This window comes from Prionailurus bengalensis, chromosome B1, assembly GCF_016509475.1.
Source record: "Prionailurus bengalensis isolate Pbe53 chromosome B1, Fcat_Pben_1.1_paternal_pri, whole genome shotgun sequence".
Classification (NCBI taxonomy): Eukaryota; Metazoa; Chordata; class Mammalia; order Carnivora; family Felidae; genus Prionailurus; species Prionailurus bengalensis.
The window spans coordinates 39,303,201-39,320,830 of record NC_057344.1 but is presented as its reverse complement, the minus strand read 5'-3'; the positions used below and the strand labels follow the sequence as shown (position 1 = coordinate 39,320,830).

General features: G+C 45.4%; 1 protein-coding gene across 3 annotated transcripts in view; it reads right to left on the bottom strand.

Moving 5' to 3' along the window:
* Nucleotides 1-16,064, bottom strand: part of SH2D4A (SH2 domain containing 4A) — a 62,550-nt gene extending 46,486 nt beyond the window's left edge. Inside the window, exons 1-2 of one of the 3 annotated variants that reach the window (XM_043562645.1) lie at nt 15,879-16,064; nt 10,262-10,645 (exon numbers count right to left, since the gene is read on the bottom strand). In XM_043562645.1, the coding sequence (XP_043418580.1) occupies nt 10,262-10,442 (181 nt within the window). In that variant the 5' untranslated portion in view covers nt 10,443-10,645; nt 15,879-16,064. Of the gene's footprint in view, nt 1-10,261; nt 10,646-15,086; nt 15,466-15,878 lie in introns of those variants that run through there. The other 2 variants (XM_043562662.1, XM_043562653.1) reach the window with 2 other exon arrangements.
* Between the last annotated feature and the right edge of the window lie 1,566 nt (nt 16,065-17,630).

Here is a 17,630-nt window from a genome sequence, read left to right as displayed (position 1 = left end):
CAGGGGTTGTATTACATTCTAGTTCCCATACTCCTGAGATGCAGCCACACAGGTCACGCTCCCTGAAACCTGGGGAAAGTGAAGCACACCTGGGAGAGGCCAAAAGGTGCAGTCCCTAAATCTAAAAGCTCCAGAGCAGACCTACCCAGGGCCATTATGGGCCATGTTATGGGTCAAGATCCCTGTGCCCCAAGGACCCCAAACTGGCCAGTGGTGTTGAGCATGGGTAGTAGGGCACCTGATGGAACACAGGCCAGGCCATGCTTATAGGTTAGAAACCCACACTGGGATTGTGTCTCATCTCTGTACATTATGAGAAGGTTTCCAGTTAAAGTATCTGCTGTCCAATGAATTGTTGATCTACTTCCTACTGTTTCCCGAGGATACATTGAAAAAGTGGGCTATTCAAACAGAGATATGTTTTTATTTTGGCACTTTCTACCCTTCTGAGTGCAATGGAGACATTCTACAGTATAATAAAATTCTAAATAGGATACTGGGGTGGAGGGGAGGGGAGACAGAATCTTCACTATAAAAGGAGTCAAATGTATCATTTAGGAGGAAGCTGACTTTGCACTGTTTTCACAAGTGGAGAAACAGTGAAAGTGGCAAGTAGGTCTGAAGGGAAGATCAATCCCAAGTGGGCCTGAAGGCCTGGGGATGGGCCCTGGCCAGCTCTGGCTCTGTGTGAGGAAATGCCAAATGGTAACTTTAGAAAGCTGTCATACCTCATGAAATTCACTTTATTAGGCTCTCTCAGGGCAACTAATAACATTTTTTACTTTGTCCATCTCTCAACCTTCACCTAAATAATTACCAATATTTTTGACAGCAGGAGACAGATGCCCTGAGAGGAGTGTGGCAGAGGGCCAGGGGAGGCAGACAGGAAGGACCCAGGGATTCCAGCAGCTATGCTCAGGACAGCAGGACACATTCCCCGAGAGCACCCTCCATGGGCTGCAGGCAGAACTCTTATGGGAAGAAGGTGTTGCCCTGCAGGGCTGGGTGGGGGACAGATCCCAGAACTGCCTGTGGGCACATGAAGGTGCTAAGAACTATAAGTAGAGAAGGCAGCTAGAGGAGAGGGCGAGAGCCCTGAAATTTTAGAAGCAAGGCAGTGGCGAGAGCATGGTGACGGTAAAGAGATTGCGGCTTGGAGGCAAGAAAAAAGAGAATTGTCAGATTTAGCCAGATGCCAAAAGAGGGCTCTTGACAGAATGGCACTGACAATAATATCTGTTCTGAGTCCTCCTCACCCTCAGGAGCTCTTAAATGTTGCCTGAGAGCAGAGACTGGAGGGGCTTCAAGGGCTTCCCCACAACTCCCTAAAACCTTAGGGGAGAATGGAGAAGATTCTAGTAAAACCAATGTTAGCTCTGATACCCTCAGTTTTTTGTTTTTTGGTTTTTTATAAATGTTTATTCATTTTTGAGAGAGAAAGAGAGAACACACGCATGTGAGCGGGAGAGGGGCAGAGAGAAAAGTGGACAGAGGATCCTAAGCAGGCTCTGTGCTCACAGCAGGGAACCCCATGTGGGGCTCAAACTTAAGAACTGTGAGAACTCATGAATGTGAGATCGTGACCTGAGCTGAAGTTGGACACTCAACCGAATAATCCACCCAGGCATCCCTGATACCCTCAGTCTTACACCAAGATGCAGGAAGACTATTAAGGACTCTGTTTAGTGTATTTTACAAAAACTTATTGAGTTTCTAAGTCTGAGCACAATGCAGATGAGCTAAATGCTGCAGGGGACACAGGGAAAACACAGATGTGGCCATTTGTCCTGCAATTCACCTAAAGTCTGAGAGAAACAGCAAGGCATTAGGTTACTTATTTAATGCATTTTATTGCATATCTACTATGTGCCAGGCACTTAGGTAAATATGTGTAAACACTTATAAACAAGACAGACCAACCCCTGCCCTCAGGGAACTTAGATTCTAATTGGAGACAGAAGTTGAACATTTAATTATAAAAGTAATACCACTTGGGGAAGGGGTTGTGAAAGGATGCTATGGAAATGCTTCAAAAGAGGAACTGATCTGTTTGAAGGACCAGGGGAACATACATTATAACCACAAGAGACTTTAAGTCTGGTGAGGATTCACAGGATGGAGAAATTGCTTTGGAAGCACACAGAAGGAAAAAGAAGTTCTGTGAATTGAGTTTTGGTGGATGAACATGGAACTTAGAGAGTAGGGTGTAAGTTTGGTGACCTCCCCAAAGATAGTGCGATGGAAGATCAGAGAAGGAAATCAGTGAAGAGCTATCGGGAATCAGTGTCTCAGTGAGAGCTCAAAAGAGTTTTAGATATCACCTGGTCATGGGCTGAGGATCATGCAGGGGGTCAGTGGGCCACGTGGCATGACTCCCAGACACCTGGCTAAATGATTTAAACTTAGGCCCTGTAGTGCATAAAGCCAGAAAGTGGTAGTAAAGTCCCAATGTTTCTACCAACTCTTTATGTGACCATGTATATGTTATTCTACCTCTCTGAGCCCGAGTTCCCTCCCTGATAAAACAGAGGTAGTAAGTCAGACCTCACAGGCCTGCCACATGATAAAGGCTCAAAAATATTAGTTCCATGTTCTTGATTAAGTGATCAACAAAGAGTCCATGACTTTCTCTGTGCAGGTGGTGCTAAGGTCAGAGAAATGACTTAGGAAATGTAATAACACGTAGGGTAGATCAGGGTAGTGGAGGTGGGTGGTTCAGTGGGTTAGTGGGGACAGAATGGAGGAGCAATGAGGTACCAGGAGGCAGGTACTCAGGGCCTGAATGAGAGAAAGGTCAGTAAGTTACAGGTGGCTGAAAAGGAAGGACTCAAAGATGACGCCAACATTTTGAGACTTACTATCTGGGAGGATAGGGGAGTAATAAGCGGAAACAGTGACAGCAAGAAAATAAATTTGTTTAAAAATAAATAAATAAATTTGTTTGAGGAGTCAGGTAATGAGCTATTTTGGAAATGTAGAATAAATTATTTTTATCTTTACTAACAATCTACATGGAGAGCATCAGTAGATATCTGAACTATGGCACTGAAGTTCAGAAATGCTACCGAGACTGATAGTGTGAATTTGAAAGTTACTTTATAGCTGACCCCACTGAAGCCACTGGCATAGAAGAATCTGCAAAAGGCATGAAGCCTAGTGAGAACCTTGGAAAAGCATGTGCTCCATTTGGGAGGCAAAAGGGAAGAAAAAGAGCATTCTGATTAAAAGAGAGAAAAAAAAAGGACTTCTGATTCCTAAATAATGACATAATATAGAAGGAGCCTAGGGAGAAATGCACAGCCATACAGCCAAGAGAGGAAAAGGGAGCCAGTGCTCTGTGCCATGGAGACACAGAAAGGGGGATGGAGACCCTGGAGGGAGGGCAGTCTCAGGCAGTGTCTGACCTAGAGTGTATTTTTAGGGAGACAGGCTGGGGACAGGCTACAAAAACAGGACAAAAAGGATGGGAAGAGGTGGAGGCTGGCAGTAACTATGTGCTCTGAGGAAGTAAAAGAGGATTCAGTTCTCTGTTCAACAAATACTTCCTGAGCATCTGCTATGTTCCAGGCACTGTGACAGAAAGGGCAGCTTAGGAGCATGGATGGTTGAAAGATTTCTTTCAATAGAAGAAACTCAGGGTTTAGGGAAGGGAGAAAGTAAGGATGCCAGGGAGCAGGCCAGGGGAAGGAGGGCTAGAGGAGAGTGCAGAGAACAGGTAAAGAAGAAAATGTTGACAAGAAGAGGAGAAGAGCGCCTGTCTGCTAGGAGCTGAAAACTGATCCACACAGACCCACATTTCTGTCCCCAGTGGACTTCCTTAAGACAGAGGTATAAACTTAAGAGATCCTAATGAGGTAGGCCCTACATCTTGTTATAATTTAATGCTATCCATGCATTCTGGACTTTCTGTCTACTTCACCTTGAAATTATATGCACTGTTTTGTCAGAGGACAGTGAGAAAGGGACCTTTTCATAGCACTTCCTTTTAATTATAAGGTTTATTCCCAGTCCTTGAATCATGTTTGTACCCTGCAGTGCTCTTCATGCCTGCTATCTTAGGGATTCTCAAGAACTTCTAAAACCAACTTTTCTAGAACAGTGGATTAGTCCTGCTTAGGACTGCACCACAATGAACTGTTGTGCAGAGACTCTCATCCATACCTCATTCACCATATAAAGTCTCTAACTAGGCAATGTTGTAAAATACCACGTAAAAATGGAGTGACACATGCCCTTGGCAAGGAAATGGCCAGGCTTATTCCAGGCCTACCTACATTAGTGCATGACACTGCTCACATCATCATTGTGTCTGACTTCTCCCTATGTGGCGGGCCCAGCAGAAGTGCAGGAGGGAGAGACTGGAGGTGTCAGTGTGGATCATCTCAGGTTCAGGTCAATGCAATGCTCAGGGCTCTCCCTGAACTAAGACTATGCTTCAGAGGGTCAGGAACTGGTTTCTAGCCCAACTAGATCTAACTCAGAAGGTCAACCATAGTAACAGGAGAGGGTGAGAGATGGAGAGAGAAGAATTATATACCCTGTCCCTACAAAAAAGACCAAACTGAGCGAATAGAAGCCAGAGCATCAACATCAGGGGCCTCCTAACAAATTTACATATGAACACAATGGGAGTATCACCAGGGCTGAGGTTATTAAACTATTGATATACTTCCCTAAACTCCCAACCTCTCAGTATCTCCCACTACTCTGGCCTCTCCTCTAGGACAGCCCACTCCCACATCCAGTACCAAAAGACTAGTGCCAGGCCAATGGGCACTTGAGTACTATGGCCATGTCCCTTCTAATTGATGCCCATGCCATGACTGCCATTAAATATTTAGAGTATCACCCAAGGCTATTAATGACCCCATTTTACAATGAGGAAATTAGGGTCATGGAGGGTATTTAACTTGCCCAAGGTAACAGACCTAGTGAAATTGGAACCAGAATTCAAAACCAGCCGGTGAGGTTACAAAACCTGTGATTAAGGTGGCCTCATAATGCACCCTCCAAACCTGAAACATTTCTTTTTCTTTTTTTTTCTTTTTTTTAGAGAGAGAGAGAGAGAGAGAGAGATCACATGAGTGGGGAGAGGGTTGGGGGACAGAACGGGGGGGAGAGGGAGAGGGCGGGAAGAGGGAGGGAGAGAGAGAGAGAAAGAGAAAAAGAAAAAGAGAGAAAGAGAATCTTAATCAGGCTCCATGTTCAGTGCAGAGCTTGATACAGGGTTCGATGTGGGGCTCGATCCCATGACCCTAGGACCATGACCTGAGTCAAAATCAAGAGTCAGACACTCAACCAACTGAGCCACCCAGGCACCCCCAACCTGAAACACTTCTGAGAGCAAAAGAGAAAACCACCAAAAGGGATGCTAGGACAATGAATGTAGACAGGGCTCTGATGGTCAAGCTGGGGTGTGGGGTCACCTTCACATTCCCTCCTGGCCCTGAAGAGCAGGACAAGGCAGGAGAAAGCAAGATCTAGCCCCATGTGCATGCAGAGTCCTATAGGGACTTCCTGAAATTGCTCACGACCATTGCTTTCCCCATTGTATGCTAGACTTGTCAAACTGGGTTAATAATCCTATAATTACTAACACTAAAGTTCATCTTTAAAACTTTAATAAATTTTTATGTTTATTTTAGAGACAAAAGGACAGAAAAGAAGCTGGAGAAACTGCATGGTGCTTGAACTATACCCAGGAAAGTAGGGGGGACAGAAGAAGGTGAGAGGCCTGGCTTGGCAGTATAGGTCTGAGTGTCCCTGGCATATAGATGATGTTTAACCATGAAAGGTAGAGGCAGTACCCCAGGGAGATAATACAGAGACCTTAACCTAGAATCTGTGAACCCTGAGACTGTGAATGAATTTAGGGAGTAAGTGAGCATTGTGAAACTATGCACAAAATGCTGTCTGTCTGTGATCCTCCCAACCCCACCTCAAGGTTACAAAACCACCAGTACAGAGTGGGGTACCCTCGGGGGAGTACAGCTATTCAGGGGTCAGGCAGAGGCAAAAAAGAGGCCATTATGGAGAGGGCAAGAGACCCATGACATCAAGTGAGAGACTCAGAGTGGCAACTCAAGAGTCAGGTAAGGCTGAGGAATCAACTGAGATCAGAACTGAATCCATCAGTGGAGGTCACCAAATGAGTTCCAGAGTGAAGGAAGGGGATGAAGTGCCCCTGAAGGTGGCACAAACAGGTGGTTTACAGTCATTCCTGGAAAAGGGAAGGCTTTGCATGTGGGAATGTGTTCCCCTGGTAGCAATGAGAATGCAGCAAATAAAGTCTCATGAATCCATGTCTGTTTCAAGGGCACACATAGCCCCTCCTGTACCACACACAGCAACAAGATCCCAGCCTACCTCTTAGGCTTCTGTCTGCTTGGAGACCCAATGAGATAACTTCTGGGCAACCCTCTACTGAGTGAAGGCCTCTTGTGTCTGTGTTACCAGAAAGAAATCACACACAACAAAGGCAGGGCCCTGATGCAAGCATATGTTTTCGAAGTGTGCAAGGCACCTACAGACAAAAGTAACTTCTTTAGCTCCAGGTAAGCTCGACATGTGGCATATTTGTTAGGAGCACCCACTTTGGGAGAGTCAGACTCAGGTCAAGCCCAGGTCTATCATTTAACTCGCTGTTGTCCCGGGCAAGCTAGTTAATAACCCAGTCTCACTTTCCTCACCTGTAAAATGTGAACAGTAATTCAGCTTCAGGCTTGGCTGTGATCATTTAATAAGATAATATATTTAAGCACCCAGCTCAGGGTCTGATACTCCATCAGCTCAGTGGTGCTACTTTTATGGTCTAGGGCAGTGCTGTCCAAATGTGAGCTACATCTGTAGCCATACATTTACTAGTAGCCCCATTACAAGATCAAAAGAAACAGACGAAATTAATCTTAATGTATTTTATTTTACCCATGTTATCCAAGATATTATCATGTCAATATGTAGTGAATATAAAATTTTTAATGTGGTATTTTACATTACTTTCTTCCTATCAAGTCTGTGAAATCTGGTAATTTACATTTCTTACACATCTCAGTCCAGACTAATCTCATTTCATGTGCTCAACAGCCACATGTGCCTAGTGGCTATCATACTGGACAACACAGCCTTAGACCTCTAGTTATTTGCCCCCAACAGGCAGAGAAGATACATAATTCTTTTCCTAAGACCACATTTTCCCATTACAGTTTGAAATGATTTTCTGATCTATTACTACGTTAAATCCATATTTCTGTTTTTCATCCCTCTCTACATTAGCCATAAGACTTCTTTTTTTTAAAGTTTATTTATTTTGAGAGAGATAGTATGAGTGGGGAAGGAACAGAGAGAGGGGGAGAGAGAGAATCCCAAGCAGGCTCTGCACTAACAGTGCAGGGCTTGAACAATGCAGGGCTTGAACCCACGAAACAATGAGATCATGACGTGAGCTGAAATCAAGAGCTGAAAGCTTAACCAACTGAGCCACCCAGGCACCCCAAGCCATAAGATTTCTAAAAGGTTCCTGGTATACACAATATGTAAACTTTCAGTGATACTCTTTGAAAACTCACCACGGTAGACTGTAAAGAGAAAACAATGACAAGATGACAGCAAAAGAGCTGCCAAGTGATGAACTATAATGGTGCAAAGGAAAGAGGTGGAGAGGGGCATAAGATATATTTAAAGGGCCAAGAAAAGGACACTTTCCAAAGCCTGGCTAAGAACTGCTAAGAAAAAACAGCAGTAAAGTCAGTGCAGTACAAACTGTGCGGGGGCAGGAACGGGGAGGCCGGGAGCACAGGCCTGATAGGAGTTGAAGTGCACAGTGAGGTTTCAGCTAACAATGGCCAGGGGCTTGGCAGGTCAGCAGAGGACCAGCAATGACACTGCTTTGTACTATCTGTGGCTTTATCTTCAAAGACAGAACAAGATGAAAGACAGAGAAGTGCTATCTTTTAGGGGGAAGTCGGGAAAGCTTTCCTTTTTCTGCAGTTAGAAGAGAAAACTAGTGCAAAATATATTTTTCCAAGTGTTAAATTTAAGGGAGTAATAAACTTTTGACATGAAATACTGATAGAATATTCATTGAGTATATTAATATACTTTTTAAATGACCATTTAATAAGATAATATAAATTTTCTAAAAGGTAGATTCAAACTCTGCAAAAGAAGAATTTAAGCAAAGAAACTGAAATTATTGTCTTAAGTCATCACAAAGGAGACCATTTCAGCAAACAGGAGAGGCCCAAAGTTTTACAAAGAGTCTGGGCCACTGACATTAGGGCAAGAACTCACTAGTCCCAAGGTCACCCACCACAGCAATATGCTATGTTCATAGTATACATGGTGCCCAAAGAGGTCCAGCTATCTCTGATAAACTCTGGCTAAAGAATGCAGAGAGATGCATAAGCCAGTTAAGAAAGACAAGAAAGTCATGTTTCAATTAGGACATGTTACTTACTGAAGGAAAAATTCTATTTTGGGTAGTATAGAGCACTGTGAAATCTAATAAATCTGGGTGCCTACTGGTGGTATGACTTTGCATATATTACTTAACATCTCTGATTCTAAGTTTCTCCATCCATAAAACAGACAATTAATATTAACTTTGCAAAAGTTTAGTGAAAATGAGGCATAATGCAAGGAAAAGTGCTCTGCATAGTGTCTGACAAAATAGATATTTAATAAACAGCTGTTATTGATACCAACGATAATAAATGAAATACTCGTATTTACTTTGATGTCATTAGAAAGGCTTAATTGCGGGGCACCTGAATGGCTCAGTTGGTTAAGTGCCTGACTTCGGCTTAGATCATGATCTCATGGTTCGTGAGTTCCAGCCCTGTGTCAGGCCCTGTGTGGACAGCTGAGCCTGGAGCCTGCTTCAGATTCTGTGTCTCCCTCTCTCTCTGCTGCTCCCCCACTCATGTTCTGCCTGTCTGTCTGTCTCTTTCTCAAAAAATAAAAACATTAAAATTTTTTTTTTAAATAAAGGCTCAATTGGAAAGGTTTTCATTAAAGGCAGTGTAAGGTAAGGTCACTAAACTGACTTCATTTTGAGTCTGTATATACCAACTCCCAAGTGTGATTCATTTTCTCAATCTTTGAAACCCTGAAAATTTATCAAATTTTATTTTTCCTGGCTTAATGAAAAACGAGGAGAAATTGGCCTTGAATGCCTCTGTAAGCGACCTTGAAAACTGTTTTTTAAAACAGCTTAGGTGGGGCGCCTGGGTGGCTCAGTTGGTTAAGCGTCCGACTTCAGCTCAGGTCACGATCTCACGGTCCGTGAGTTCGAGCCCCGCGTCAGGCTCTGGGCTGATGGCTCAGAGCCTGGAGCCTGCTTCCGATTCTGTGTCTCCCTCTCTCTCTGCCCCTCCCCCGTTCATGCTCTGTCTCTCTCTGTCCCCAAAAAAATAAATAAACGTTAAAAAAAATTTTTTTTTAAAAAAAAACAGCTTAGGTATTCATCCATGACAGAATTTGTGTCGGGGGAGGAGGAAGAACAGAAGTGGTTAATGTGTGCTTTTCTATGTCTGTGTGTGTATGTGCTTTAAGTCTTAAGGTGCAAAGAATTCCTGCCCCATGGTCTCAAAAGGCTCTCTCAAGCTACCAGGGACTCCTTGGGTCAGGAAGAAGTACATCTGAAAAATTAACTCTCATTAAAAAATATGCAGTATGGGGGCACCTCGCTGGCTCAGTTGGCACAGCATGTGACTCCTGATGTCAGGGTCATGAGTTTGAGCCCCATGTTGCGCGTAGAGATTACTTAAAAAAATGTGTCATATGACTTTTTCCCTACAGCAGTATTTACATTTTGTTTTTTAAAGATAACTCAAAGAAAAATCTCTTAAAGTATAAGAAATATAAACATAATTGCTATAAAAATGCTGATACAATGACTCTTTGTGTGGCAGTAGAATACTAGGCACTAGTGACTAAGTGGGAGAGAAGTCTTCCTTAATACCCCCAAACCAAAACTGCACAGGTGACTTTTTCCTTCAGCTTATGGTCTGGTTTCAAGTAAGAGATCTGCTTATAGCTACACAAGTTCATGGTAATTGCTATGTGTGTGGAGGTATGTGCATGTAAGTATACACTTCAAACTGATAAACTGCACTATCTCCATAACATTTTCAATAACATTTAGGGTCCACCTACCAAATTGGAACTTGCACCTGGCTTGCTTCTAACTAGTGTGAAATGTTAAAACAAGCCGAGGGCCATTATAGTAACACATTCACAGGAGAGACATAGCTAAGTTTACCTTTCTTTGGTCTGGATTTCACTGGCAAGGACTCCTTTTTTTCCATTGCTGCTTCTCTTTCTTTCCATCGGCGGATCTGTTCCTCCCTCATCTTGAAGAACAGGATCTGTTTCTGCTCTTCGCTGAGCTCTGCCAGCAGATCAGGATCTATGTACATCTCTGATAGTATCTGTTTCAGCATCTTTGCAGGTCTGGAGTCTTTTACACCTGTGGCAAAAGTTCTTGGAAATGGCTTCCAGGTGTGCCTCCCCTGAGCTGGCAACTGGGTGCACCCACAGACCTTCAAAGAGACTCGCAGCAATCCTAACGACCGGGACAATAATTCAGCAGACTGGCTCTTGGTACCTGGCACCAAATATCCTGTCCAAAATTCTGTTTGTGAACCTGTAAAGAGCAACAAGCAAAAAGCAGACAGTATTAAAATTGTAGATGCCAGGCAGGGGCAGGCTTATGAATTAAGCTTGGAGGAAATACAGTATCGCCTTTCATTTCAGACACAAGGAGAAGAAAAGCTGAGGCACGCTTTGTCGAGAGTTTGTGTAACCTCTATCCCGTAATTTCCAAAGATACTTTATCAAAAAAACAAAACAAACCCTAACTTTTTACAGGCCAATCTCAGGGAAACAAAAAAATTAACAGAGATTTGGCCTTCTCCCAACGAAGCAAACATATTATTACCTCAGAGCCTAACCACCAACTGTATGGCTGAGAAAAGAATAAAAGAAAAAAAGGCACAGGAAGAAATTAAAAGGTTCTCTCCAAACAACTTATTTCAAAAGAAAATACTGTTTTTGAGATTTCACAGAATTACCCACCCCAAACCAAACCAAAACAGGGCCACGCTGAAGGAAGGAAAAAGAAGAAATATAAATTAGACCACAATGCAGTTTTCCCATTTCCCCTTAAAAGTAGCACTAAATAAACAAAATTACGTGCTTTCATCTTCACAGGACAAGGCAATTTCCAGACAACCTCCTGGAACCATAAAAAACTCTGTATGTACAGGAGAAAACATTCATGTACATTCTGGAAGGTCACCAGGTTTTATTTAGGTGTACCTGTTCTATATATCTAATTTTATAAAATTTAAATTTACAGACCAGAAAAACTGGGAGAACAGAGACATAACTAGGTTCCTTACAGAGGATCCCTGTTTATAAAAGACTTTATTAGAGGGCTCCTTTAACAAGAAGCCAGGGACTGGTGCACTCACAAGGGGCTTTCTATTGGGGGAGGGGGTGCAATTTCACTGAGGTTTCATCTAATTTATGCGTTCCTGTTTGGTTGATTTTTTATTATTTTTTTAAATTTTAAGTAAGCTCCACACCCAATGTGAGGCTCGAACTCATGACCCCGAGATCAAAAGTTAGTTGCACACTCTACAGACTGACACAACCAGGCACCCTAGATGATTTTTTTTTACTTCATCTTCAATATAGTAGCATACACAAAAAAGCTTACTTACTGAGACTTTTCAGGATCACCTATGTTTAAAAAGTTGTCTAGTAATTTGGTGCTCACAATGCCTCAATAATCTCACCATCTAGCCATGCCTCTCAAATACCTTGATTCTCCAAACTAAGTTCAAACACTCTTAAACCATCCCTTACTTACTTATACCATGGCTCCTCTTACCTAGTTCCTTCATCTTGACACTCACAAAGCCAGACTGTAATGCTCCCTGGCTTCCACTTCCCCTCGTCTTCCTCTTCCTTGCAAAGCTGCTCTTTCATTTACACCAGTCTTTTGACACAAGAGTGCTCAACAGTCGGGGTACCCCTGAATGTCTGCATACACAGCACATAGTTAAATTCATCCCTATTCATTGTGCAGCAGGAACCTTTTTTGAGCCTCTAACTATTCTTGCTAACTGCATCCTATAACTTCCTGCAGCATTCAACTACTGGAACTCAAATGGAACACAGTATGAAGAGAAAATTTTTGAAAAGAATTAAAAGCAATGTTTGACTCTAAATCAGGCAGACATGTCCCTCCCAGGCTCCCTTCCTACCTTTGTATTTTGCTTTGAGATGACCCTCAAAGGCCAGAAGAGCCACAGAACTGATGTCCTGTGATGCTTTTCTGACTTTTGGGTCCCAACAGCTTCTTGAGGGGCCGAGCCAACTAAATCCACACTAAAAGAGAGGTTGCCAGAGGCTGAGCTCTGTCTTCCTAGGAACCACAGGAAGAAATTTGGTTTCTCAGCACACTTGACTGCAGTGCTCTGAGATGAAGTGGTAAAAAACCAAAGTGAATGACTCCTTGATGTTCCAGTAAATATCCTTATGTTGGCACATTCCACGATTCCAGTGACTGACTTTCACAGCAATAAAACATGTAGAAAAGGAGGAACCCAGTGAAGCCTGAGGTTTCAGTTCTGTTTCCTATTTGGAATGGGGTGAATCTTAGCAACAGTAATGATGTGGGTAAAGCCAAAAAACCAAAACCCTGAAAGTGCCAAATTCACATTGTTCCTCTTTCCCCATCCCAGAGTACCCCTAATAATAAGAGCTTACCCACACTATGCCAGCCACCACCTTAAGCACCTTACATACATTAACTTACATAATTTTCACAATTACCCTTGGAGTTCAGTTCCTCCCTATCCCTATTTCACAGATGAAGAAGATGGAAAGTGGCAGAGCTGGGCAGTCTGGCTCGAAGTCAGCTCTACTGTGCTCCACTAGCACAGAAGAGGTTTTTTGTAAGCCCAGAATCAGCACATCATCAGGATATGGTACCACATGTGAAATTTCAGAATGAAGACCAGCAAATTCTTGCAGCAACATAAATGCTGACTTGAAGGTGCATGACACATTGCTTCTGAGGGGCAAAAGCCTCATCCAGGTAATTGTAGCTAAGCTGTGGGGAGGCCAGGTATTGAAAAGACCTCCCCTACCCCCCCTCAACCCCCAAAGAAGGGCAGCAGGGAACTGTCATGGTGGCCCAAGTGTGGATGTTGTTTGCCTACTTTATTCACCAGGTGCTTAGTGTTCTCAGTTTCCCCTCTCACAATCACTAGGAGTAGCACAAATGGTACAGCCTCTCACAGGTATGAAAAGTTCCACTGTACCTCTGTGATTAGATACTCAAGCTCTTTCAGTTTTAGTTTTGGTTTGTTTTGCCTTTTCCGGCAAATGTGGATTTTTAGCATTAAAGTTAACTACTGGATCTTGACAGAAAGACACTGGCTTCCCTGTGTCCTCAGAGAATACTTCGGGACCCAGCTAACAGCTATCTTGAGGTCAGGCAGCTGAAATAATATGCATGCCATTCTAAGGCTGTTGATTCCCACCAGTGTGGATTAACTCCTTCCTCCCCTGTGCTTTCAGATGGAAAATTCACGTTGCACAGAGTGCTTACAGAACATCTAGCAAGGACCCCAGTGTTTGGGCTTTTCAAGAGCTGCGTGACTTGCAGATGTCAGCTACTCAGTTTTCTTATCCATGAAATGAGGGCCTGTACTATACATCTTTGTAATTTGAGGACTATGTCATATAGTCTAGGTGACGTTACAGATACAAGTAGAGACAGGGTAGAGGAAATAGAAACGAGGAAACTAACTAACCAGGGTTTTCCCCACTTTCAGTCCCTGACAGGACAACCCCTGACATTGATTCAAACTTCAAATGACTTTCCCCATCTAACAAACTGGGTGTAGCAAACTTCCAGCTATTCAAGCTCCAATAAAAAGAAAAGCTAAGCTAACTGTTTTCTCTTGTATAGCACTTTTCTTTAAAAAGAGAAATGACAACACCACATCTGCTATTTATTTCAAAAATAAATTTCTAAAGGGTGATAGGATTTTCCAAGATACCACAGATTTGGCCTGATGCTCACATCTTCCACAGCCCTGTTCAACAAAATAAAAATTGTGTTTTTAATGACTCTGAGACCTTGGGTCGGGGGAAACCAGAGATAAAGCCTAAATCATAACAATAATGTAATATGGACCGTAAAACTTTAATGCTAAGAATATAGTTTGAATTCTAATTCTTCTAAAACAGCCAGCTGTTTTCAGACTTTCAGTTATCTTATTCAACTTTACCTTATAAAGTTTATCTACAAAAGGGCAATTTTTGAGGATAAAATGAATTACCAGAGGTGACAGCAATTTGCTAAGTTTTGTACATATATACCTTGCTTCAGAATTTGAAATCACTGTACATACAGATTTATCTAGAAAATTCCATTCATGTGTCAAATCTATGTCCACAAATGCTTTCCACTTATTTATTCACTTTTTAAGAGCTCCAAGTCGTCTCTATTAAGCAGGCGATCAAAAGTCCTTTATAGGGGACTCTGGCTGGCTTAGTGGAGACCTTTGATCTCCCCGTCCTGAGTTCCAGCCCCACCTCGGTGAGGCCCCACTTAGGTGAGGGGTGGGTGGGTAGAGCTTACTTTAAAAACAAAAACAAGGGGCGCCTGGGTGGCTGAGTCGGTTAAGCGGCTACGTTGGGCTCAGATCATGATCTCACGGTTTGTGAGTTCGAGCCCCACATCCAGATCTGTTCTGACAGCTCAGAGCCTGGAGCCTGTTTCAGATTCTGGGTCTCCCTCTCACTCTGCCCCTCCCCCGCTCACACTCTTTCTCTTTCCCTCTCAAAAATAAATATTAAAAAAAATTAAAAACAAAAACCTTTCAGGAGGTGAGGAACACTAAGCTTAGAGAGGGGTGCCATGCTTCCTTCTTCCCTGCGACCCTTGGGAAGCTCTGAGACAACCAGAGAAAACCTACAAACAGTGACTTCTCCCAGTGACTCCACGCCCACCCCTCCAGGCGCCCGCGCGAACCCCGAGAACAGGAGTGGGCAGGAGTGTCCACTTGGCTGAAGAAGGTCATCTCCGGGTTGGCTGGGGCCACGGTCGGGGTCTGCCTCCAGCAGCGGGCGGCAACGCTCGGCCCTGAAGCCGGCCCCGCCCGCGGCGCCCGAACCCTACAGGGAGGGCAGCCCTGGGTGCCGGCGCGCTGGGAAACCGGTTCCCGGGACTCTCCCATAAGGTCTGGGGCGAGGGAGGTCCGCACGGCCCTACCCCACGTGTGCGCGAGCGCTCGTCCGCGGGTGCAGTCGCTGCGGGGCCACAGGCGGGGGCGCCCGAGTGGGCGCAGGCTCGCAGGAGCCGCCGAGGACGGGACAGACGGGAGACACGCGTGGCGCCGGGGCCGCTCTGCTACAGTCCAGAAGCTCCAAGCTATCCCGACCCTCCCACGCGTCCACCTCGGGCCCGCCCCGGCTCAGTGACGCGCGTGCACACACCCCTCAGAGACCCGGAGGCCCGCCCTGAGCCCCGGAACTGCCCCCAGACCTCCCGAGTGCGCTGAAGCCTTCTCCCTCGGGGCTCCCCGTACCACGGCCACAAGCCCCGGCCTCTCACCCGCCCGCAGCTCCAGACATCGGACACCCGACACCGGACACCCGCCGCCCGCCCGGCAGTGGCGGAGGAGGGCCCGGGGAGGGGCGAGTGCAGGCCCGGGCCCAGGCGTCGCTCCGGGCCTCCCCCAGCCCACCTCATCCCTGCGCCTTCCACGCTCCTCCTGGAGTCCCCCGGCCCCACAACACGTACAGTCTTCTCGGCCTCCCCCTCCTGGCCTCCCTTCCCCACCCCAGGCACTTACCCGTGCAGGGCTCTGCGCTCCTCTAGCAGATTGACCCGAGCAACGCCACGTCCAGTTGGGCCGCCAGAAGCTGTCGGGGAAGGGAGGGCAAGGCAGCGGTGCTTGAGAGCGGCACAGGCTGGCTGGACAAACACTCTGGCCGAGATGTTGGCAAACAGTGTCCCTCAGCCCCGGCCCGCCCGCGCCGCCCCACCCGCGACCCACATGCCGGAGTGACTGACTGGGCGCTCACGGCCCCACCCTAGCACCTGGAGACGCTCCAGGGCCAGACGTCGGCGAGGCCGTGTGGCCTGCTGCATCCCGGGCCCCTCTCTCCTGACCGCACACTGCCCCGAGCTGCCGGGGGTCCGGGGCGGCAAGGCCACCGCCCTCCACCTGCGGTCTGTGAAGGCCTGTCGCGCCATCTCAGGATCGGTAGAACTTATTAATATCAGCCGGCCAGGCCCTTTCTCCACTCCAGAGCTCAAGGTTTCCTTCAAGGTGGAGCCTGCGGAGGCGGGCAGACACTTCTCAGTTACACTGAGTCCTGGCAGGCCAAGTCCAATCATCTCTCGGGTTTTGCTCAAGAGTCTCTGGAGCTTACTTTTTTTTTTTTTTTCTTTTGTTGATACTAAGTAATTTATCAGAGTTCAGGACTTTGTCAATTCAGGTGTGGCTTTGTGGGACAGGATGGAGGAGGCAAAAGGCTAGAAAGATGGAGACTGAAAACAGAGATGGAGTTAAAAAATGAAAGAAATCTGTAGAATAGGAAAGAAGGTAAAGGAAACTTGTGAATTGCAGCAAGAACAGGTTGGGGTGGTGCATGAAGGGAGGAGCCGAGTACAGGAAAGCTGGGCAGAAGCAGAGTACAAACGTTGGAGGGCGTTTATCATTGTGGGGAACATTCAGAATGTGGGCAGAAGAACAGCCTGCTTTGGGGAACTCCAGATTGCACATGTTGGGGAGAAATGTGATAAACTGAGCATTCAGTAGTCCTCTCCATAGCCTACCTGATAAATTCAGAGGTCTGATTGCTTCCTTCAAAACTGAACCTTTCTTATTCGTAACCTCTCCAGCCTACAAGTTAGAAAGAGCCTTGGGGCAGAGGTAGTCCTTGAGACCTAGCTATTTAGGAACCATTCTAGGGATCTGAACAGGGGAGAATTTCCGGTTTAGGTTTGGTTCCCACTGCTTATTAAATGAATGGCCCGTGGGTGCATTTCGCTGGATTGTCATTTGCCCCTGGGTAGCTGCTGTGTCCAGTTGAAAATGAATCCTAACACTTCATGGATTGAACAGTTGAAGAACTATAAAGGGTGGTTCATCAGCCAGCAAAATTTCCATAGAACACTGGTAGCAGCCAATTACCTTCCCCCACACGCAAATTCTTTTCATGTCCTGACAAGTCTTTGTAACAGTGCTCCCACTTCATTATTAATCTCTCTGTACTTCAGTTTTCCCCTCTGGATGATAACAATGCCTACTACCTCATGAAGTTGTTGAGAGGGCTAAATGAGATAATACATGTAAAGTGCTTAGAATAGTTCCTGGGTGTTGGGGCGCCTGGGTGGCGCAGTCGGTTAAGCGTCCGACTTTAGCCAGGTCACGATCTCGCGGTCCGGGAGTTCGAGCCCCGCGTCGGGCTCTGGGCTGATGGCTCAGAGCCTGGAGCCTGTTTCCGATTCTGTGTCTCCCTCTCTCTCTCTGCCCCTCCCCCGTTCATGCTCTGTCTCTCTCTGTCCCAAAAATAAATAAACGTTGAAAAAAAAATTA